At 35.4% G+C, this 23,786-nt stretch overlaps 3 protein-coding genes across 10 annotated transcripts; 2 read left to right on the plus strand and 1 right to left on the minus strand.

The window, feature by feature from the left end:
• Positions 1 to 589: 589 nt before the first annotated feature.
• Positions 590 to 2,733, plus strand: LOC109537194 (cysteine-rich with EGF-like domain protein 2). 6 transcript variants are annotated; one of them, XM_048670393.1, is made up of 6 exons: positions 590 to 659; positions 865 to 1,013; positions 1,085 to 1,256; positions 1,319 to 1,495; positions 1,562 to 2,135; positions 2,191 to 2,733. In XM_048670393.1, the coding sequence occupies exons 2-6, from the start codon at positions 1,009 to 1,011 to the stop codon at positions 2,430 to 2,432; spliced, it is 1,170 nt and encodes a 389-aa protein (XP_048526350.1). In that variant the 5' UTR covers positions 590 to 659; positions 865 to 1,008; the 3' UTR covers positions 2,433 to 2,733. The 6 variants fall into 6 exon arrangements, with proteins under 6 accessions (XP_048526350.1, XP_048526352.1, XP_048526351.1 ...); XM_048670395.1 differs by having other exon boundaries at positions 592 to 659; positions 1,055 to 1,256; XM_048670394.1 differs by having other exon boundaries at positions 592 to 659; positions 1,069 to 1,256.
• Positions 2,734 to 3,684: 951 nt separating this feature from the next.
• On the plus strand, positions 3,685 to 15,436 carry LOC109537190 (histone deacetylase 6). Of its 3 annotated transcripts, none has more exons than XM_019903792.2 (15): positions 3,685 to 4,091; positions 4,155 to 4,197; positions 9,765 to 9,979; positions 10,051 to 10,228; positions 10,282 to 10,553; positions 10,610 to 10,802; positions 10,969 to 11,028; positions 11,157 to 11,461; positions 11,514 to 11,647; positions 11,700 to 11,875; positions 13,608 to 13,745; positions 13,799 to 13,989; positions 14,050 to 14,245; positions 14,307 to 14,433; positions 14,482 to 15,436. In XM_019903792.2, the coding sequence occupies exons 1-15, from the start codon at positions 4,072 to 4,074 to the stop codon at positions 14,817 to 14,819; spliced, it is 2,586 nt and encodes an 861-aa protein (XP_019759351.2). In that variant the 5' UTR covers positions 3,685 to 4,071; the 3' UTR covers positions 14,820 to 15,436. The 3 variants fall into 3 exon arrangements, with proteins under 3 accessions (XP_019759351.2, XP_019759350.2, XP_048525107.1); XM_019903791.2 differs by lacking the exon at positions 10,969 to 11,028 and adding an exon at positions 10,877 to 10,936 and having other exon boundaries at positions 3,690 to 4,091; XM_048669150.1 differs by lacking the exons at positions 3,685 to 4,091; positions 4,155 to 4,197; positions 10,969 to 11,028 and adding an exon at positions 10,877 to 10,936 and having other exon boundaries at positions 9,889 to 9,979; positions 10,034 to 10,228.
• Positions 15,437 to 20,050: 4,614 nt separating this feature from the next.
• On the minus strand, positions 20,051 to 23,518 carry LOC109537192 (bifunctional arginine demethylase and lysyl-hydroxylase PSR). The gene is made up of 7 exons (XM_019903795.2): positions 23,289 to 23,518; positions 22,716 to 23,074; positions 21,339 to 21,535; positions 21,010 to 21,283; positions 20,832 to 20,952; positions 20,611 to 20,777; positions 20,051 to 20,555 (listed from the first exon to the last, which is right to left on the minus strand). Exons 1-7 carry the CDS (start codon positions 23,356 to 23,358, stop codon positions 20,454 to 20,456), a joined length of 1,290 nt encoding a protein of 429 aa, XP_019759354.1. The 5' UTR covers positions 23,359 to 23,518; the 3' UTR covers positions 20,051 to 20,453.
• Positions 23,519 to 23,786: the final 268 nt, after the last annotated feature.

Consider the following 23,786-nt stretch of genomic DNA (forward strand, 5'->3'; position numbering starts at 1 on the left):
AGGAACTCTGGGATTATTCAGCTGTATTGATTTTCAGATCCTTATACTGACCACGAAAGATATAAGAGCCGTTTCACAGGGGCCACCCTGCAGCGCTTCTCAGTGGCGCTGCTGAGAAGCGCGTTTTGAAGATACATTGATTTATGTGGAGCTATTCAAGCGGGCGCGACCACTGATTTAGCAACGCTCCTGTGACGTTTAGTGGTTGACTAACGCCGAGAAGCGCTTCAAAAAGAAGCGCCACTAATAGCGATACATTAGAGCGCCACTGAGAAGCGCTGCAGAGTGGCTCGTACAATGTTAACGCGCGCTTCTCAGCAGCGCCACTGAGAAGCGCTGCAGAGTGGCTCATGTGAAAACGCTCTAAGAGCCCTCGCTTAGCAATGCGTCATACTTCTGCTGATTACATAATGGAGAAGCTACACACTGTGCATTAATGATTAAATTATTGATTAGCGAGTGCCCGCGCCATCCAGTCAGAAAAAAATTAGAAGCAATATGAAACCACAGTACATCCCACTGTGGGGTAGTGGGGAATGTTCTGTGTGTGAGGCGAATGCGTCTCTTTCGCATTGATGTATGGTACAAACGGGCCAATTACTGTAACTAGAACATATTTTTTAACTACGATGCTTAAATTAAGGTAGCAATTTGGTCAGGTAAGTATTTTTTAATACAATCGTATCAGATAATGATGTTCTAAGGCCACCTGATGGCGCTCTCTAGCGGAACTTTATATCGTATTGATAAAACGTTGAAGATATTTTCAGCCAACCAACGATCCGTCAGAACGTGTCTAATTAGTCTGATTACTCGAGGTCCCCCACCAATCCACTTAAGTGTATTTATTTTTCGGTTTTGCAGAATTAACAATATTTTACCAAAAATTGTAACTCGTGAAACTATAGAGTCCGCCCCATATACTTAAATGCTTTGTCCCTTAGAGAAGTGTGCTGGAAATAAGTGGACACAATTCAGTTTTCTCGCTCAATTTTCCATTTTTTTCATATGAAGTAAGTACAACATTCAAAAATAATAAAAACGTTGCAATTAGGTTCAACATTTAAGTTTTCGTGGCTTCAAGCTTCCTAAAACACCAAATGAACAATATCTACGGTTTTGGAATTTTGCTATTAACTCTAACTACCAGTTATGTGGGAGCAGAGCCTATTGGGAAAATTCAGACTGAAAAAGCCCATAAATTAAAGCTACCACCCTGTAGGGCATGTAAAATATTTGTGGACTCCTTTCACAAGGTATACATTTCCTTCATCTCTTCTTCAAGTCCATTGTTATTGATACAAGTCAATTATTTTAGGGAATGGAAAGAACTGCGAAGTTCAAGTTCGAAGGGGGCGATGCTGCCTGGGAAGAAAAAAATTTGGGCAGTTATGCAAACAGTGAAGTTAGATTTGTGGAAGTCCAAGAGAAACTGTGCTCTGAAGTTGTCGAAGGAAAAGATCAGTGCTACCAATTAATTGAGGAATATGAAGAGGTATAAAATAATAGTGTTACTTTTAAACCTCTATCTAAAAATCTTCAAGCAAAAATTATTTTTCAGACTCTGGAAGCATGGTGGAAAGACAAGCAAAAAGAAGAACCCGATCTAGCAAAATATATCTGCATCGATAAATTTAAAGTTTGTTGTCCGGAGAAACACTTTGGGAAAGATTGCACGCCTTGTCAAGGATATCCAGACCAAATTTGCAACAAAAATGGCAAATGTAAAGGCTCAGGAACAAGGAAAGGGAACGGCAAGTGCCTTTGTGATGCTGGTTATTCAGGAGATTACTGCGATTCGTGTGCTGACGGCTTCTATGAATCTTACAAAGATGAAAATAAAATACTCTGTTCCCCTTGCCACCCTTCATGTGACGGCAAATGTTCCAAAGAAGGCCCAACTGGCTGCAAATCTTGTAAAAATGGATATTTATCAAGTAAAGATCGAGGTTGCACAGATGTTAATGAGTGTTTGATGGGGCACAAGTGCAACCCAACTCAATTCTGTGTTAATTCAGCGGGAAGTTACAGTTGCTTGGATTGTCACCCATCTTGTGTTGGATGCAGTGGAGATAGTCCTGAGGAGTGTATTGAATGTGCACCTGGGTATAGGAAGATGGACACAATATGTGTTGGTAAGTAATAACAATTGCGAAAATGAAATACTTGCTAAAGCAAGCATTATTTCAGATGAAAATGAAGAAGCAAGGAAGCAACAAATTTCCTTTGCAAGATATCTCACTTATTTTGGCTTGTGCGTTAGCACATGCATAATTCTTCAAAAGAACGTGTCGATAGCAGCTGTTTTAGGAGTTTGCGTTGGAATTTATATCACATTGTCTGAATATTTTGCTTTTTCATCTGATTTTCCGAAAGACGACTTGAAAGAGCAACTATCTGGTAAACTCAAACAGGCCTTTGGGACCCAATAGAACCCAATAATTTCTACAATTGTGTTAATAATGGGAAGATATGCTTCTATATCCAGTGTGGGTTCCAGAATGTAATATAATTTTATTTATCTTACCGTATGCCCTTTCTAAAAAAAATTGTTTTGAATGGAATTAAAAAACTAGTTAATTACGACTCCAGTCGCTTAAAAATGTATTCAATACGTTTTAAACTTTGAGCGATCTACATGTACCTACTTGCAGTAATATTTGTTTAATTTATTGGTTTGTTCCCTGATAATGTGATATATTGTGTATTTTGTTGAATAAATAGTTGTTCTTAGCAAGTTTTTCAAGTGCAGCGGACAAAACCAACCGTAAGGATGACTCATGTCTTAAGATTTCGAAAGTTAACACTTATCTCTCACTCAATCGAGTTTTATTAAATATGTAACCCTTAATGCAGTTGGCCATTTTTTTGTTGATTGCGAGTACTATCCATATACAAGGTGTCCCGTAAGCTCATGATCAAAAAGGCACTGATATATTCTTTGCCTCATAGACCTGACTTGTTACGAAAAAATGTCCGGCTCCTCTACTATTAATGCTTCAGTTATTAAAAAAACATGTCTTTTTAAATTTATGGACAATGGTACGATGGATTTGAATAAAACTCTCTGTTAATTTGTTCCTATGTAAGATCCCATTTGGGCACGTGAGGGATTCTTGAGTGTCGTGCTACAAAAACCCAACAACTTTTTTTGAGTTGATGCACTGATCCTTTTTGAAAATTTTTTCGGCTCTTTGTAAAATATTGAGGCATTCATAGTTTTTACGCAAAATTCAAGTTTCCACGCAGCAGGCGGACACTGTTATATGCCTCCACTGCGCGGGGATATGTAAGCGAGTGTAATCTGCAAAAACGCCTTCGGGCCTCAAAAACAAACTTCTGCCATCGATGCGGCCTGGTGTGTACGGAACTTGCAAATCTACAGTTAAGAACTTGGAGTGGGCGCCATTACAGGAGTTCCTCACATGAAAAACAGTATCGGCATACGAGAAAGCAGAACCCAACCCAACCAGGAGCTAGGAAACGTACCCTGATATGAACCTGGTTGAAGCTGAAGATTTGGACTCTAAGCAAAAAAGACCCAGACAACTGCCGCTTTATCAGAACAGCCAGATAAAAGCCGCACAAGCTGTAAGAGTGTTAACTTAAGCATTGAGACTAGCAGAGTGTTTATAATGGTGTTAACTACATGCTTCAATATGGCCCAAAAACGGATGTTTTTATTTAGTCAAAAAAATCCCCCACTGCCCCTGTGTCTTTGTGGAGATTTCATCTTCTTCAAAGAAAAAGTGCAAAATAATGAGCAACTGTGATTCTGTATATGTTGTAGTGTCCAGATCCAATCCATTCCTAATCAAGTGTTTCTTTTGGACTTGGATGCGCTGCAGACTTGCACATTCAAGCAGCTTCAGGAATCTATCTTTCGATGGAGCGACCATCACAGGTGACCATAGATTATCGAACTATTGGGAGTGACTGACGTCAGAGAGATCTACATATAATTTTGGTTATGTTTGCTGATGTTTTTTCTGCAGATGTTTAAAGACAGTGCCGTTTGCTTGTTAGTAAATGTTTTGTTGAGTTAAGTTTTTTGTGTAAAGGTCAAAGAAAATGGGAGACAACGAACCGAAGTGAGTCCCAATATAAGATTTAGGTACATATCAATATTTACATTACTTTCAATTTTTTTGTAGATCGCCTGAGACCAGGATTAGTCCGAAGCCTATTTCACGAAAAGTAAGTATTTTTTGCAAAAATCAATTTGGTTTGTATTAGAGCAAAGATTATTTAGATAATGTCATAAATTATACCTAAAAGCAGCTCCACATTTTTTTAAATGCTCTACTAAAAGTCCTACTGCTTCATATTTTTCTTAATTACATAAAAATCGATCCATAGTTATCCTTTATGGGTCATAAATAGTTGTCTTCATCTATGGGTCATAAGTCATAAGACCCTGAGACGATCTCATACATGATTGCATTAGCAGTTAAGCATGCGTAATACAGCAGTTTAAGATTCAGTTATACAGGGTGGGTCATACTTCAGTGGCAAAACGTCACCACCAAAATGCCTACTGTTACTGATAAGTTATATATTGTTGAGGCGGATTTTTTGATTTTTGATCAATATTGTATTGATATTAAGATAATAAATTATATTGAACGAGCAACTATGTGGTAAACTCAAACAGACAAGCGGATAGCCCCAGCACACGACATAATGGTCCCGTTGACGTATCATGACTGGCAACCAATCAGCAATAAGATTGTATTTGGTGCTCCTGAAAAAAGGCTGTTCTGTACTTGGCACGTAGATAGAACCTGGAGAAAAAATGTGACTAAAATTTGTGGAAAAGAGAATCAAATTCAGACGTATAAAACACTGCGTGCAGTTTTAGAAGAAATTGATAGAAATGCCTTTAATTTTATGATCAAGTCAGCCATTTCTCACTTATTAGGAGATTCTGCGACAAAGCCATTTGGGTAATATTTTCAAAAGGAATATCTAACATCTACTGAGTCATGAGGTTATTGTTACAGGTTACATTCAGGTTTGAATACAAATACCTATGGATTTGGAACGGATGCATAGAACCCTCAAATACATTTATTTCCATAAGAAAAATAATAAAAGACTAGATACAATGCTGTCTGTATTAATTAAATTTGAATTAAAATTGTATTAATTAAATTAAATTTATTCCTAACCAAGAAGGCCGCCAAAAAATTGCGCCCTCTTTAATTACTAATTGAGTATTCATTGTTATATTAAATACAGGGTGTTTCTGAATAAAATGTTCAAAGTTGAGATTCCATTGACCATGATGCATAATCAGATTGATAATTTTACTTTTAACCACAGCATGCGCACATAAGTACTCAATATTATACCGAATTTAATTACATTAGTTTTTTTGTTATTTATTGAATTTACTATTATGCATTACGCTTTACCACTATGCTCTATCGGAATATCCTACATTTTGTAATGGATTACTTGTTGGACACAAGAAGTACGGCGGATTCATATTAACTGTTTATTAATAAAACTTTCTGAAGACTTTTCTGAGTTACGAGTGTTATCTAAAATGTAGGTACTTATTTCTGAAACACCTTGTATAATAATTATTAATATTAATGCAAATTTTCGTTTTTATATAGATACGTAATCCAAGTAATTATTTTTTACGTGGACGTATTTAAGCCAATGTTGTCGCCAAGCCATCTGTTGAATTTTAAAAGTGGTTACGCTAGATTTTATTATTTAATTTTTGTTATTGTTGGACTTAAATATTGCAGTAAAAATTGACATTATAAAGATTAGATATACATACTCAGTATTTCTTTCCACAAAAAATTTACCACAAATATGTAAAACTGTTGAATAAGAAATCAATGTTCTGATGGAAATCTGATTTTAGTTTCGTTTAAAATTTTACTTTACATCTAGTCTAGGTAGCATTACTTAAAATCATTAAAAAAATCGTTATTGGCAATACAAGAAGACATTTAGTATTTTTATTTTCGTCTATCCTCTACTACTAGACTTAATGTTAATTTTCCTTATATGCAGGCAAAATAACTATTTGAAACTACCGCCACGAAGCGGCAAGTGATGAAACGTCAACCGTACCATTATGCCGTGAATCGCCGCTTGTATAGATGACACAAACGAGTATTTTTCAGGCACAGGTTCCATGTGTGACTGTTCCAAGCTCGTACCTGTTCCCAGTATCTGTGATTTTTTGTCACATGCTATTTTGGCCCATGATAAATATTGGTTTGTACCTGAAACCGGGCTGAAGCGTATTTTGAGTCCAGTCGGATTAGACTTTAAAAGGCCTGTTTTGGGCACTGAAAATATGATGATAAAAGATTATTGGAACTTGTTCGAAAGGATGTCAGAATATTGAGACTATCGTTTGTGCTCGCTTTCCGGCTGTGGAACATTGTTTATAAATAATTAAAAACAGTGCGAAAGCCCGTTTTTTTGTACATAATTGTTGAACCGTTGGTGCTATTGAAAAAAAGTTTTATCCTTTTTTTCAAGTATTAAAAATACCTATGATATCAGATACACTACATTAAAATCCGTTCATTAGTTTACCCAAAAATTTAAAAAAGGCCGTCGATTTCAGAGTTTTGTTAATTTTTAATAATTAATTTAGTTTTGTTTCACGAAAACACCATAACTTTTTTTGGTCAGTCAGTAATGAAATTTTCATTTACTGTACTTTGTAGTATAACTCTTGACCGGTAAAATACAGCCTCAGAGAAGTCTCTCCTACGTCTCAAGAAAAATGTATTTAGAATCTGGCAAGAGTCCTTTTTACATAACAAATAGGAATGAACAGAAAGTTATGAATTTTTGGATCCAAAATTTATACCACTTATAAAGGATACAGACACCTTCAAAAAAAGTTATAGTGCCAAAACCAAATTTAATTTAAAAAATTCTACTTTCATCTATTTAGTGCCCGGAAAAAATCTAATCTAATCCGACTGCACTAATTGTTCCATTGAAGGATATCGATGCCACTTCCTAGTAATTTGGGTGCGAATCTGCTGGGTCAGTAATAAATTATGACCGAAGACCGAATGCCTTTTATTCCTTTATGTATGCAAGGGCTGATGTTCAAAAAAAGTCAGAACATTTTTTTTGATTACGTTTTACCATTTTATCGAAACTTTATTTGAACACCAAAAAAGGTGACCACATTTTTTATCTTTCCCAGTTAAGGGCAGTAAAATGTGAAAAATCTTCTATTTTCATGCTAATCACTGATTCCAATTCATCTTATCGCTTAGATGAAAATTGGCCATTTAATACTTCAGCTATGTTTGATATAAACAAATATTGAAACATGCCCAGACTAGGTAAATAGCGCCTATACAAATTTGAATGTAGTTCGTCCACTACTCCACTGGACAGATGCAACCAATGCTATTTTACTTCAGAAGCACTGTTATTGGTCGAAAAAGATCAAGTTTCAAGGACAAAGAACAGCTCAGAATTCACAGGCCTGTCACATTAAAGAAAATATCGGAGACGGCTGTTACGGCTGTTCCCGATATTTTCGTCCCACTCCCATACATACAAAACCTTACCACTTCACGAGAATAAAATATCTCCTTTCCCTAAAACTCAGGCCAATTGACAATGCCGCGGGGAATCAAAAGGCATAAAGGCAGGTATTTGCCTTTTTGCTTTGTTGAAATATCGAAATCCCAGAGGTTGACTGGTACTGAGCGGCATTGTAGGCGAGCCCTGTTATTTCAAATCACATGTTATTTCAAATATCGGTCACAGGTACCGACTGTTCCATATCGATATCTGTTCCAAAATACCTGTGACAAGTATTTCGTGTCATCCCTATCCGCTTGTCTCAAACAGGCCTTTGGGACCCAATAGAAGCCAATAATTTCTATAGAGAAATTATCCAATTTTTGTATATTCTAATATAATACATGTTATGGTTGCATATTCTAATCAAATTTTCGAATAATTCTTCTCTGTTACTGTTTCCTCTTTTAAATAAATAATGATGTTTCTATAAATGCAGCTGTGGGAGACTCAAATTTAGGCGCAAACACCCACTTCTTCAAAACACGGTTTACACCATTCAATTTATTAAAATATGTTTCCTCATCTCGCAAATTTCACCTAAAATAAGAAAATAATATCTTGAAGTAGTCAGATTTTCAAGGCTTCTTTCTACTCCTCCCATATTTGACCTGGCATGTTCTGTTGCATTCAAGAACTGTGAAATTACAAAGCATTAAAAAAGCCTCTTCCCAATAGATTAATTTTAACATCGGAGTTTCTTCCTACGTTTTTCTATCAACATTTTTTGTAACTTAGGGGTAAGCAAATTTTAATCCCAATCATAATAGGAGTTTTTAGGCCCCTTAATTGCAACACGTTTGACTTTATTCGTTATTCTGAGCATGCGCATATGTAAATAAATAACCGCTTACGTTATTAGAGGATAACGTGTTCCTTTATTTACGTTCGAGTAGCGGTAACGTTAATAAGCATCACGTTAAAAAGCAGAACGACGATGTGGACATATTTGACTTATTTGTAATATTATTAATAAAATAAGCGGCTATAATAGAATAAGAAATGTTGTGTGTAATGTAAATTTAAATAAGATTTTTTCCTTGTTCATTTTTACGCCATTATTGAGTAATTACGGATTTTATGTGAAAATTATTTGGGCAAATTTGAACTTTGGCAATACTACTAACCTCACACGGACAGGTTCTAACTTCTAACTCATAACCTAACTATTCGATTTTGAATTTTTATTTTCCGTTCTTCGTTCCCCTAACCAATAGTGAAATGGACGTGGTAAGAAAAAGAATGCGTTTTTTTCTGGTATTTGAAGACAGTGAACCAGCCGCGGAATATGTTCCTTCTGAAACCTAAAATTGATAAGGCAATCTCTGGACTCAATATTTTCTAAACTAAAAATAGCTCTTCGGTTTGAAACAACAGTCGAAAATTAAGCCTCTTATTAAATTGTGATCCACATCTCCCTCGTCATTCCGGCGCAGAAAGGTTCAATGTTTTCTTCCAGCTTAGCCACTTTTTGTTTAATAACAATTCAAACTTAAACTAGCTTTGACGGGATAAGAAAACAATAAATTGAGGTTTATTTTATTGAGAGTGCGACAATCGCGGTATCAAAAACTAAAAAACTCACTTAACGTTTTGCCTGAACACCTTATTTTTTTAACATTAAAAACTCTCTAATATGTCCGTTACTGAGGCTTTAGAAATCATTTACACCAAACCGATCTGGGCCAGATAAAAAGGTTGAATCAAGATAATTTAATACTCGGTACTCGTATATGAAATCTAGTCGACCAGATAAACTCTCTCGTTGACACAGTTGATCCGTCAAAGAATATAAGCGATTGTTTGGTATGGCCAGACGGAGCTCCAGGAGACCATAATCGCAACGTTTTTTCAACCCCATTTGAAACAGATTTATTTAAAGAAGCTGTTGAAGACCAAGAATCGGATCCAATTGAATCTGAGTGAAAATAAAAAACCCGCATTCCAAGGACGTTTTTCCCGTGTGCATAACATTTCGAAGCATTTTATTTTAAAAAGTGATCAAACATTTGACGTTACATTGCAATAGTGATATCGACAAACAGCTCATATTTTGAAACAAAAAAATAAATCAATCTTATATTGGGCAAGTACATCATTCAGTCTCATACAAACTTGGATTCATTCACGTTTTAGTCCTAGTCATTTTTTTTGGAATAGAAAATATTATTTTCCAGTCTCTACGGGAATTAATTCAAGAAAAGAGACAGGAAGCAAAGAAAGATATCAGGGAACCATCCTTTGTAGATGATCCTTACGGAAACACTAGCGATTTTAAAGGCGTGTTTAGAAAAGAAACTGCTTACTGTTTTGTTCCAAGTGATGAACACTATTCACTTTGGGATGCGAAACATCCGGAAAACCCTCAAAGATCGCATGCAGTACATCAGGCGTAAGTCGTACTGTAGAAATATAGGTACCTATTTTCGAAAAAAACCGTTTTCAGAATATGAAATATTTCAGAGTCGAAGCAGTCTATAATAGATTGCAGGATTTAACAGATAAAACTACAGATATTGATGCAAAATGTTTATTGTCTTTAGTACATACACCAGAGTACATTTTGGAGATTGAACATCTCTGTAGTCAAGAATCTGAGTCTCAGGCAACTCAATACGACAGTATCTACTATAACGGACTGGTAGGTAGCCGTACACCTACCAAAATCAACTTTTTCGAAGGTTTTCCTTACAGCTGTCCAATAAAGCTGCTATAAATGCGGCGAAAAACACACTAAACATGGCTAAAATGGTGGCGGAAGGAAAAGTGCAGAATGGATTTGCTAATGTCCGGCCACCCGGACATCACGCAACTCCACACGTCCCAAACGGCTTTTGCCTGTACAATAATATCGCTATAACAGCTAAGTATCTGTTGGAAAATAAACTGACTGAAAGAATTTTAATTGTCGACTATGATGTTCATCATGGACAAGGAACGCAACGTATATTTTACGAAACGGACCAGTAAGAATTTTCTGTGGATATTGCTTCCAAGTCATTTCTTTGCTTGCTCTTTTTAGGGTTCTTTATTTTTCAATTCATCGATATGAGTATGGAAAGTTCTGGCCAAACTTAGAAGAAAGTAGCTTTAATCATGTGGGAAGTGGAAAGGGAACAGGGTATAATATAAACGTCCCACTTAATCAGACTGGCTTAACAGACTATGACTATCTTAGTATTATTCTCAACGTTTTACTTCCAGTTGCCTATGAAGTAAGTTATTGCTCAGTTATTTACTTTATTGTGAACATTTTTGGATTTAAGCTAAACAGAATATTTTATTTTAGTACAACCCTACAATAGTTTTAGTCTCAGCAGGCTATGATGCTTGTGTGGGATGTCCGGAGGTAATTATTTATTTATCTATTTTTATTTTCAGTATAATCCTGATCTTGTATTGGTTTCCTCTGGATTTGACAGTTGTACAGGTGATTTTAAGGTACACTTAACAGTGTCACTCTCTGTGCCGTTACTTCTGTGCCATAATTACATTTCAGGCTTCTAACATCAGATTTTACAATTTTTTAAATAAAATTATTGCTTTGACTGTAACTGTTGACATTTTAGGGTGAAATGAATATAACACCAGCATTTTATGCGCATTTAATTCATATGCTTGGAGGTTTAGCTGGTGGTAAAATGCTAGTTGTTTTGGAAGGAGGGTATTTTCTTCCCAGTTTGGCTGAGGGTGCTTTGCAAACTGTGAAAGCTCTATTGAATGATCCCAGTCCTCCTTTAGAGTACCATAAAAATATCAACAGCTCTGTAATTGATAGCATTAATAATGTTAAAGTGGCCTTAAGGCCATATTGGAAATGCTTTAATCAAGTCGATCCAATTAGCCCTATCACAGATATCGTTCGCTTCGATAGGTATGTTTTGAATGCTGGGAAGATTTGGTTATAATCCAATTTAATATTCTAGGTTCAATTATCATGTGGCTGTTCATAGATATTTCGGAGTTGTCCCAGAGCCTCCATTTCCGACTTCAGGAGGAAATCCCCTCAATAGTGAATCTTTGTTCTCTATGCATGACAGTAAAGTAGTCTATTTAAGAGGTAGTTAATTTCTAGTAAAAAAGTGGAAAATACAGTTTAATGAAAATTACAGGAAAATATAACAGTCTCCAGAATATAGTGGGATATATGGAAAATATTCATTCAGCCGGTCACGAGCCTGGTCCAGGGCTACGCATCCAGGAAGTACAAAAACGGGTTCAGGACATAATATCCAAATTCATTGAGTATGAACTGTTGAAGGAATTGAAACCAGTTGAATTTCATCACGTAAGTACTTATTTTGAGTTAAAAGTTAAGATATATTTACACTGAATTAAGAAACTAATTTTTCAGTACAGTCGTTTTTTTTAGAACTGAAACAAATCCGCATAGAAGCATAATAACAATACAATAATTTTTGTCAGGGCGTTTTAACCTATACAGGGTGTTTCATAAATAAACTCTGAATCGTTGCGGAGAGCTAGGGAATTTCAAAATTAATCATCGTTTGATTCATAAACAGATTTCCGACAACTAAGCATTTTTTTGCAATAAGGGAAGTAATTGCTCTATGAGCATGCCTCTGAAAATACTATGTCTGGTTTGCTTAGTGCCGCCGGCAACGCGAAAGCGACGAGTTGTTGATGCAAAGCCGTTCGGTGGAATCGCCGACGATTCTCCCATAGAACGAGCATGCGCAATATCGCTATCTTGGTGGCCTCCGACGTCTATTTTTGCGGTGATATTATTAATTTGGCATCTCAGGCAAAGTCCAACTTTGACTGAGACCCAGGAAAGATAAGAATATCGAAGGATAATAAATTGTATAAATAAGTCGCAAAATTACAATTTTATCTAAGAAGACATATTAGCGGTGAAAGCCGTTATTAGCTTTGAGAACATTTTGATTCCGAAACCTCTTTTCTAAACATTAAAAAAATGTAATGCAATAATAGCTTTGTTTATTATTATTATTATTTCAACAACACATCGTGCATATAAGCCTGAATTTTTCCATATCTCGAATATATCTGAAAATAATACAATTATTATTTGAATTGCATATCGTTCAAATCAACCGGTCTTTTTGGAAATCATAAAATATTAAATATACCTTTAACTATCTCGAACAATCCGACCGTTTAATTTTTTTGAATCTGAAACTGCATTTAAAATAAACCAAGTAGCTTTCCTCCCCTCCAACTGAATGTAGAATAATTTTTGTTTGCAAAAAAAAACCATTGGAGTACACCGTTTTTTTTTGAAAGTCTGAATTGTTAAGTATTGCGGTATTTTTTGCGGATAATCCAATGGTTTTAATTTATTCAATCAAAAAATCTGCATTTGATCAAAAGACCCAAAATGGCTTTGTGTCCGCAACTGAATGTAGAATTAGAGACTAATTTTTGTTTGCAGAAATACCATGGACGTAGAATATATTTTTTTTCTGGAGAGTATCAATTCTTAAGGGTTGCGGTAATTTTTTGGGCAATCCAACGGTTTTGAAAGAGTTTTTTGTTCCCAACTGAATGTAGAACTCAGAAAAAGATTTTGTTGGTTGGTAGAAAAACCGAAGGCGCGCACCGGTTTTTTTTTGGATTACATCAAGTGTTAAAAATAGCGTAAATTTCCTTCGATAATCCAACGGTTTTTATTTTTTAAGCATATAAGAGCTGTTTTATTCTCAACTGAAGGCAGAATCACAATTCAACACCTTCTGTCTCAAAATGCTGCGTTTTTGAAACAGTGTAACTGTATACAAACAGCAAAATATTCTTGTTCTTATGAGCGCTACAACCTCTCAAATTTTGTTGAGGTTCTGTAATTAGAACAGCCGTTACCGTTATAAAGTGCAATTTCAATTAAGTCAAAGCATTTTTTGCTGCAGGTTATTCAGGTCACATAATTTAGGAATGATCTCCTGAATACACCGCATCCTAAAAACGCTTAAATTATTTTCACACTGGCGAATGAAGCTAGTTGATTTTTGCATATCTGATTATTTTGGCCCTTTATGTAGGATCGAAGCTATCCATCAGTTGTGGAAGACGTTGAAAGGTTTCTTCAGCTGACCCATTCTGCTGACTACTTGGAAATGCTATGGTCTTCCGGCCCAAAGCCCCAGCCCGATCTGTACTGGGACACAAAGTCCAGAAAGGTACGAATTCATATTTTTAGTATTAATTCAGTGCAAATTTATTGCGTTCCCAGGCTTGTCGGTTTTCTTGTGCCGTTTTGTGCCAACTAGCATTAGAAATTAAACGCTCTTCAATAGCACATGGAGTGGGAATTGTAAGACCTCCGGGGCATCACGCAAAATCTAACAGCGGAGGCGGTTTTTGTCTTGTTAATAACGTGGCTGTGTCCGCAAATTACGCGATTGACTGTCTCGGTTATAAAAAGTGAGTTGATAAGTTACCACATAATTTATTGGCTTCATGATAATTGTAAAACTTACTCAGAGTTCTCATTATCGACTTCGACGTGCACCATGGAGACGGGACTCAAGAGTTGACTTATTCCAAGGACAATGTCATGTATATATCTCTTCATAGATTCGATGGGGGGAAGTTTTTCCCTAAAGACCCCGCTGGTAACTACATGTACGTAGGAGAGGAAAAATCAGCGGGATATAACTTAAATGTTGCATTTGAAAATGTAAGATGTGCGATATCGAATTATCTGCCCAGAAGTTTCACCCAGTTTCTTCATATTTTAGGCAAAAATGAGTGACGCAGATTACTTATATACCTGGATTAAAATTGTTTTACCTTTGGCCTACTCGTTCAATCCGGACATAATTTTTGTTTCTGCAGGATTCGATGCTGGCATTCATGACCCACTCGGTAAGTTTAATATATTAATAGGAATTTATCACCAAATGTAAGTTCTAGGCCACTATAATGTTCATCCGGAAACATTCGGCCACCTTATTCAGTTGGTCAAGTCGGTAGCTCCGGTAATATTAGCTCTCGAAGGCGGTTACAACCACACAACTACCTCTTTGGGTATGGTTAATTGTGTTAAAGCCCTTCTGGGGCATCCGCTGCCATTTCCAACCATAGGGGATGTTAAAAGAGAGGCTGCTCTTGCCATGGCTCAATCAATATCCGCTATAAAACAATATTGGCCGATAATGGAAGTTAACAAGAAGCTTGATCCAGTTATACGTAGTCAGAGTGATTTTGATGATGCAACTAAACAAATGTCGAAAATTGCAATTACTTTATAATTTTGTTTCGTTCGTAACTCGTTTTTAAACTCTGGTTTGCTTCCATCCTAATTTTGACTTGCAAACCTTACAAATTAATTTGTACGTTATATATGTTAATAATTTAAACCACCAAACTTGGCAGCGGGTAAAATTGCGCCAATTTTCTAGTTATTTTCTTGTTTTGAGTCGCATTAAAATCATATTTTAGCGGTTTTGCCAGTTGCCAAATATCCTTATCTTCCTACTAGCTGTGATACTAAAATTCATTTTAATAGAAAACAGCTCATTAGGTTAATATTTCTACAGGTACCAAAGGGAGTGTTGTCATAGAAATCTCACAACGCAACTAATGTTTTAATTCCTTAGAAGTAGCGTAAAGCTTTTAGCAATATAGGCGGTATTAACAAACTGCTCGATTTTAGAACTTCCATTTTATAGTTTGTGATATTTCCCAAATGACCAAGAAGAAGCATTTTCTTTTGTTCATATAAAAGAAACTGATTCTGTAGTCTGTAGTTGGCTCTTGCATTGATATTTTACTAGAAAGCAATTATTAGAGACGAACTGCTTCCATGTAATATTACATTCCAATGTTAACAAGATCGTTTTTATTTTTAAATAAAAGTTGGATTAATGTTTTTGGTTTTATATTAGTTTAGAAAATGCAACTTTACTTTTTTTTACAGAATGAAGAAAAATACGTTGGTTCACCAGTTTAATACCCCCAAATACATAATTCACGCAATCAGAAACCTACTCACAGACTAGAATTACGCATAGACAACACCCTCTCCTTTGCTTTCCCCCTGAACAAGGATCCCCGCGATCTCCCCTTCTTATCAGCATATACTGCCACAGCATATACAATCACGGTCTTCGCGACAAAAGACTCATTGACAAATCTGCGTACATACTACAATACGCCGACGACACTGCATTGATTGTGCACGACAGAACTACAGCAAAAGCTTGTTACATCATATACTTTTACAAAGGCTATATTTTTTGTAAAATTATATGGTTTACATAGCCGTTTAACCAGAAATGAGCTTCATCACCGAGACTAATTTTAATATGAAAATTTGGATTATTTTTTATTTGCACCAATTACTGAATTAACTTGTAATTGTTGTCGGTTGTAACGACCAAAAATTGGAGTTAGTGCACGTAAAGTTTGAGGAACAGAACGGAATTTTTGTTAATAAATGCAGATTATTTGTAAACGTTGTTGAAGCGTGAGCCTTTGAGCCATGAATAAATCGTAGACATATGAGAAGTGTCAATTTAAAAATGGGGCGTTTTCAAGGAAATAGTTTTTATATGCGTTGGTTCTTCAAAATAAAACAACTTCGATAATTTAAACTTTGTTGTTTAATAACGGAAAAGATACATCTTTTAAAAGGCACAACAATATAGAAAATACAGCGCAATATGTTCTTTTAAGTTTGTCGTCAAGTATTTATGAAGCACTAACATTCTTTTTTGTGGACAAAACATTTGAGGTTTTTCACCAATCGGTTCTGTGTTTTGGTAGTGCGGTGTAATACGTCTCTCCCCACCTAAGTTTATTGACGCCGTATTTCGACAAATAGAGTGAATCCTGGGAAGACTGAACTTATTATCTTTTCGCGCAAATTTACTAACAATAAAATCCTATCGCCACTCATGGTCCAAAATACTCCAATCAAACCAGTACAAGAAGTGAATACCTGGGATTCAAACTAATTTATTAATTAATTAATCAATAAGCATGTTGACCATGCTATACGAAAGACGTTCATGGCCCAAAGAAAGTTATACTCTCTTCTGGCTCCAAATTCATTTCCATCACCTCAAAACAAACTTCTGCTCTACACCTCCACTATAAGACCCATACCATACCCATACTGACCTACGGCTCCCCTATCTGACAGTCTATCAGTAATTCCACGAGAGGGCGTGTTCAAAGGACCCAAAATAGGTTCCTGAGAGGCGTTCTATTGGCTGACAGATACACCAGAATAACCGAACTGCACGAAGCTACAGAGCGAAGCTATAGAGGGTGTCCCACTGGGAACTACCACGATCGATCGTGGTGGCAAACTATAATTAGGATAAATTTGAAATTGAAAAACACACACTTGTGTGTGGATAAGTCTGGAGGCAAGCGGTCAAAAATATTTTCAAGATTACCAACTATGAACTTGCTTATTTTAAATACTACATATTATTACATTTTTGAATTCTACTCCAAGATTTAAATATATTTTATGTATATCATATACCTGATATAAGTCTAACCGTTTATGACATATTTGAAATTTTAAGTAAAAAATGACAGATGCCACTCGAATAATTATTTATTTTTCCTAAAAGGTAGGCCTGGGTAACTCAGTGAATTTTAAGGAGTTGGTGCAGTGCTGCGCAAATGGCTCGGTGCGCCAACCCCACGCACCGGTGCAGTAACAGTTCCGTTGCTGGGAAAATGTTGATGACTTTTTTAAACTTTTCTTAGATTGATTTTAAAGGCTTAGTAATATTTTTAAAATGTCTTGAAATTTCAGGATTTTTTTGTTTGAAGTTTTGAAATCCCTTTCCAGCTTGAATTTGGGTGAATTTGGAACAAAAATCGAACAATTTTTTGCCAAAAAACGAACAGAATAAGCGAAGGTTTATAACCGATTATTCGGAAATCTCGTCACCTCCGTTCCTCTGAAAACTGTAGAATTTGTTAAAAAATAGGTTTTTTTTTTTAGTTTTGACCGATTTTTTTTTTGCTTTTCTTTATACTTAAAAATGCTCTATTTTGTTGAATTTCACTTAAAAATACTGACGATCGGGAGGACTTTTACGGGAAAAATTACAAGATAAATTTATAGCTTTGTAAAAAATTTACAAAAACTTTTCAGGGTCGAATTCGGGACAAAAACGAACATCAATTCCTTCCATTTTTTCCCGAAAACCATTAAGATTTTCTCCAAAACCGATCACAAAACTAAAAGTTTTTCATCGCAAATGCAAAAAGCATTATTTTCTGATGATTTCCTTTTTTTTTGACAATAATGGGGTCTTAATGGGGTTAGTAAAACATGACAAAATTAATTTTGTTAGAAAATTTGCCCCATTCATCGGTTTGCATGGGACTTTGGAAAACCCTTTTCAGCTTCGAATTTGACACAAAAACCAAATAATTTGATTCAGTTTTTTATCGAAAGTAATTAGGACTATCTTAACAAAACGACCAGAGCAAAAGTTTACAAAAAATTATTGGAAAAATTCGACGCCCTCATCCCTCTCGAACTAAAGTTCTTTTAAATTTTCAGGCCATTCCAGTTTTAACAACGTTTCTATTAAGCAATTCTTTCTACGCAAAAATCGCATTATTTTTTAGTTTTACTTAAAATACTGGCAATCCACAGGTAGTTTCTGTGAAAAGTTATAAGATCAATTTTATTGGAACACTCGCCTCCTTAATAGCTTTGCAAATATGTTCGGAAAACTTTTTGCAGCTTCGAATTATGGATAAAACCCTAATAATTATTTTTAGGTCTTTTTCCAAAAATATTTCCCCGAACTGAAAAAGCGAAAGTTTATAATCTTTTATTTGGAAAACTCTTGGAAACTGGGGTTTCTTCACTTTTAGGTCAGTATTTCTAAACAACACTGCATCCGCGTTTTTGCTGACGTTTTACTGTGAAATACTGACAAACTGAATCTTTTATGCAAAAAAATGAAGAGAACGATTTTACAAGTAGACTCGTCGGCTTTCTTTGGACTCGTCACATTTTAAATAAATAATAAATAAGTTTAAATAATCTTCGTTTGTATAATTAAAGCGTCTGGGCATGAATACTAATTATTTTCAAAAGGCAACTGACAGCTGCAAGCACTACTTTGACATTTGGTTGTAATAAAAAATGACCATGGCTTTCGTCATGGCAACTAAGAATGACAGTATGTAAAAAAAGATGCGACAAAATAGCCATATGGAAACATGGGCGGTTTTCTCAACGTCATTTTGAAATGTATTTTTTTAACATTTTGTATTAATAGTTATCAAAATTATGTTGAAATTCAAATTAAAGTAAGTTCTGTTAAACAAGAAATGGGACTCAACTGAAGTAAAACATATTCCTTCATAGAAAAAACGAATAATTATTCAAATGGCTGTTATTCAACTGTCATTTTTTACATAAAAATTCAAATAACTGGTATGACTTACAGTATGACCATCTCGAAAACATTTTCGATTGCTTGCCTCCAATGACTTCGACACACTGACCAATTTTCAAATATTTCATCATTATAGTTTGTTAGATATCTATCGCGGCGGTTCCCGATGGGACACCCGGTATATACACCACCTCTGATAAATTTTATCAAAGAGGAGAGCAAGGCTGTGTCCTCACGCAGAACCTCACACAAGTTATAACAAACGATCGCCCTACCCATGGCCTCCTGCATACGCGACTTTTTATGAGGATTTTACCCCCTAACAAACCAACACTTCCAAAGCAGGACGCCGTTTCTAGCAGGCTGGAAACGCAAAAATCCAACATTACGCGACTAGTCTGATTCGTGCTTCCTTGCTCCGGCTGCTCTTTGCAATGATGAGAGGGAGGGGGCGTGGCCTATGCCATTTACTGATTGAGGCCGCCAGCGGGTTACACTACGGCTCACATCAAGATTAAAGGTCTGAGCAAAATGGGTTTTTGGCCTCTCTTCAGGAAGATCTTTTTCCTTGCTTGGCGTTTGGCCCTCGAATAAATTCAAAACCGCCACTTCAAGATTATCTTCTGACGTTGTCGTGCGTATGGCTAGCTGGGAATGTCCATGTTACGGCACTGCTCAGGTAATGGACGACTTAGCGCGCCTATTTAGATCATAGACAAAAGGAGCAACCGGCCTTGGCATGTTCTATCCTTGTATGCATTACACCAATGTAAATATTTAGCTCCCAATTAATTTGTTTCAAGTCAAAATAATCACGTAGATCACCAACAACAATCGAAAATTGTATTGCGCGTTGAAACATTAAATTATCACTTCTGTATATCACAGAACTACATTATTGGTGTTTTATCTAGACAATCAATTCTAGGCTTGATCAAGTATAATTTTAAGATATAAGTATTAAAAGCGCTTTTAGGTATCAGATACCTAAAATATATATCCAAAAATATCAAGCATAGATAAGAATTTATAAAAGGCACATGGTTAAATAAACTTTTTGGAAAATAATAACTACAAAAATGATTAACTAGTTTGGCAATGTTTAGTAAAGACATATGTCTATTTAATTCGCATCCACCATACATTCCGTCATAATACTGATTCTATTCAAATATGCGAAACTAAATAAAAATATTGTCTTTCCTTGAGGAATGAAGTCTTTCTTGCACCCTGTAGATGTGAAGATAACAGGTATTTTGAAACTTCCAACGTTAAACAATTCTTCACTCTATTTTTGGTCAAAGAAGACTAGTTAATTCACATAATAAAAGTATGGGGGTATGCCTTCATATGTTTCCCAATTTCATATTCTACATTATCACCTAGAGAAAAATCTTGAAAAAATAGCTTCTTTTCAATTAGTTTAAGTGGAAATATATAAAAGCATACATAGAACAATAATAAACTCAAATAAAATTTTACTAAATTGAACAGAACCTTTTACTCTTGAAAGGTTGTGTTCAAACTTTCTTTGCCTACAAGATCAGTAGCAGGCATGGAAGCTGTCGGATTTGTTGCTTGCCCATTGGTAGTGCTGTGAATCTGAAATAAAAATAGCAATAACATATTTTATCCAATAAATTCTCTGTGAACTTGCCTCTACACGGGCAACTTTCCGATTTCGTTCAGAGTCGTTGTCAGATTTTCTGCGCCTTTTCTTTCCACTTAAAGATTCTTGTCCACTATCTTCATTGGAATTGGTGTCGCTGTCATCAGAATCTGAACTTGAACTTGATGAATCGCTGGAGCTATCAGATGCCACACCTGCCAAAAACGTTGCATGGAGATTTGCCTTATAAAACATTTGTTTGTAGATACCTGAAGGTTGCTCTAAGTTAATTTGATCAGCAATCGCAGCCAACTCTGGTTCATGTACGCGCAATTGTTTTAACCACTTTTTCGATAGTTTTGGCCGCCCTCTTGCTGTTTTATGCCATACCTAAGTTTATTGCTCTATTTTAGTATATGCTAATTTACGAAACTCTACATTTCTTACCACAGCGAAGTTTGTTCTGCTGCAAAAGTTTTGAGTAACTGCTATTGTAGTATCCAGATTAAGTACCACATGCCACCACCCGCCAGGAACAAAAACAGTCTCTCCAGGCTTTTGCAAAATTTCGATCGGTTTGCAGTCTTCAGGCCAAGTTGGTTCTTTTGTTTTTGGATAAATAATACTGAACCATGTGATAGCCTCGTCTCTCTGTTTTCCTCCTTGCGGACCCGTTACTTTCAGCAGCTCCTTCGGAGTATGAGTGGGAAATAAACACCACCTATGAATAATTGATAAACACCTCAACATATTCTAGCGTAGGAAATAAGTTGTACCTCTTATGACCTACTACCAAAGCATTCCAGGCACTTGTTCCCAGAGGGTCAATATGGATCCCGGTTCCAGACCTGGCGGGCCCCATTACAAACCATCTATATGGCGGTCTACGACCTTCACCTGAGTACTTAAATAAATCATCTCGAAAATATAAGGGCACTTCATAGTCTTCTAAAAGTTTTCTTCTTCGGCGATGCTAAAATTAAAATTACCATCAAACCGGTCGCGAATATATATTTACAGGGTGATTCGAAATTAGCCTGTATAATTTTCACTGCATATTTTCCAATCAGAATTTTGCTTAGTTATTTTTATTTCATTCATACTTTGGACATAATGGTGTCTGCCTGAGATTAAATTATATTAACATTAAACTTGAATTTAAAATTTGATCAAAATCTGTTGTAATATAATAAAAACATCAGTACAGAAAGTTTTGTAGCTTTTCTGATGCAGAATAAGTTGTTTATATGAATTGGAAAACATTAAACATGTTCTTTTTTCTCAAATTTATTTTATAAAATGTGGTCATAATTTTGTATGTAGATAAAACTTATGTTCAAATTAACCATCTTTAAAATTTTCATTATATATCAATTCGTTATTAAAATAAAACCTTTTACTTTTTGTTCGAACTGCTTTTTTTTGGAAAAGTACCCTAGGCAGTTTTTTTCAATAGAAATGTACATACATTAAATTATCTACCGTTTTGTGTCGCACTGAGTAGATACTCAGTTACCACCGTGTATACAGGGTAGTTTATGTAGACCGTGCATTAGAAGATAGTCACAAACTTCAAATTTTGTTTCCGGTCATAACGAGTCGTGCCGACACCATGTAAAATACATTTAGCCCTGTAGCTATACAGGGTGTACGAATGTGAACCAACCTCGTTTTGTTAACTTAATTCATATAGTTCTTTTTGTATGTCAATTGTTTAAGGCAAAAATGCCATTACACATCTTTACGGATCAAGATATATCTTAGGAATGGTTCTAAATTCAAAACCCAAATTTGGTAAGTAGTTAGCTGAAAGGCCAAGCTATCTCCCCATATGACTTTAAGGTACCAATTTTGTGGCATGTGGGTGCATGCAGCATATTATCTTAAAATAAACTAGACGTTAATATCTGCAACTTTCGCAATTAATATTTTTTCCTTAAATTGTAAGTTTGATGTAAAAACGGGATTGCCAAGGTTCAATTAATAACCCTGTAAATACATATCTATAAACCGAACGTGCTGAAATCATATATATCATTTATTATGTATTCTGTAATCCGTAAGTTTCGATGAACCGAACCGGCTCTGCAAACTTTCTGTTCGGATTATCCATACATTACTAATTATTATTTACTATTAGTGTGTGAACTTACTTCGCCAAAATTGCTATCAAAAATATATAAAGGGCTATCATCATCTGTTTTGAGCATATAATCAATATAGTACTTCATTTTCATCTTGACGCTATAACCTTCATTGTCTTCGCCACATTTAAATTTTTGGTTTCGATATTTTTTGGCCAGTTTCTCAAGGGTCCACTTGCAGGTAGCTTTCCATCCGATCTGGCTTCCAGATAATACTACCGGCTTGTTTGGGGCTTCATATTCACTAATAAACTGGGCTTCTGTATATCGGGTTTGGTCAATTCTAGGACAATTGTCCGAAAAGTTATGAAATCTCTCGAAACAGTCGGCATAGTTTTGTTGAGACCACAACTCGTTGGTGTTTAACTCTGTAAGATTAAATGGGTGATTATTAAATGGCGTGGTAGGTTATGTACGAGCCCCAAAAGCACTGTATTGGGGCGATAATCTAATTAATTTGATACAGTACACTGTGTATGTAATAATTTGTCGATAAAAACTGTTTACTAAAACAAGAAAGCCAAATTCGAGGAAAAACTGTATTTTTCCCAAACATTTTGAGGTTATTTTTCATCAACTAACCTGGTCGTGCCTTTTTCTTCACTTCCCTGATGCGTCTTTCAACTCTAGAGTTAAATTCGTTATCATCCATTACTTGCACACTGAACTGATTAAAAAATAAATATTTAAGAACAAAAAATTATTTAAAATCTAAACGAAGAAGCCCAACAGCTCAGTTAATTCCGAAATGTGACATATTTAACTGGCAGTAGTGGCAGTCGTGACGAAATGCAATGTCAACTCATAGGCGTTCCCATTTTAGGCGATTATACAGTGATGTAGGGTAATTTAAGTGTAACCCTTGTGCAGTGATTACGTCATTCAGGAGTGGAACTGTCGTTGATATTTGCGCTCACTGATTATTTTTTATAATTGTATAACATTTTTAAAATTTTTTTTTGTATAAATAACTTTAACTACGCGTTATTAAATTGCAGAGGTATAAATAATTTTTTATCAGAATTTTTTATTAAAAATAATTAGTTAACTAGAAGAAATAGGAACAAAAAACTTATTTTT

Source organism: Dendroctonus ponderosae, unplaced genomic scaffold (assembly GCF_020466585.1).
Source record: "Dendroctonus ponderosae isolate FM_Combo_2020 unplaced genomic scaffold, Dpon_F_20191213v2 Dpon_F_20191213_1, whole genome shotgun sequence".
NCBI classification, from domain to species: domain Eukaryota; kingdom Metazoa; phylum Arthropoda; class Insecta; order Coleoptera; family Curculionidae; genus Dendroctonus; species Dendroctonus ponderosae.

Excerpts from the sequence above, each read along its gene's own strand:
- LOC109537194 (XM_048670393.1), top strand. Across the intron at positions 1,257-1,318 it reads TTGTGGACTCCTTTCACAAG|GGAATGGAAAGAACTGCGAA; the intron begins GTATACATTTCC and ends CAATTATTTTAG. Across the intron at positions 2,136-2,190 it reads GATGGACACAATATGTGTTG|ATGAAAATGAAGAAGCAAGG; the intron begins GTAAGTAATAAC and ends GCATTATTTCAG.
- LOC109537190 (XM_019903792.2), top strand. The coding sequence starts at position 4,072 with ATGGGAGACAACGAACCGAA. Across the intron at positions 10,803-10,968 it reads TACTTCCAGTTGCCTATGAA|TATAATCCTGATCTTGTATT; the intron begins GTAAGTTATTGC and ends TTTTATTTTCAG. Across the intron at positions 13,990-14,049 it reads GACTGTCTCGGTTATAAAAA|AGTTCTCATTATCGACTTCG; the intron begins GTGAGTTGATAA and ends AAACTTACTCAG.
- LOC109537192 (XM_019903795.2), bottom strand. The coding sequence starts at position 23,358 with ATGGATGATAACGAATTTAACTCTAGAGTTGAAAGACGCATCAGGGAA. Across the intron at positions 21,284-21,338 it reads TTGGTAGTAGGTCATAAGAG|GTGGTGTTTATTTCCCACTC; the intron begins GTACAACTTATT and ends AATTATTCATAG. Across the intron at positions 20,953-21,009 it reads GCAGAACAAACTTCGCTGTG|GTATGGCATAAAACAGCAAG; the intron begins GTAAGAAATGTA and ends CAATAAACTTAG.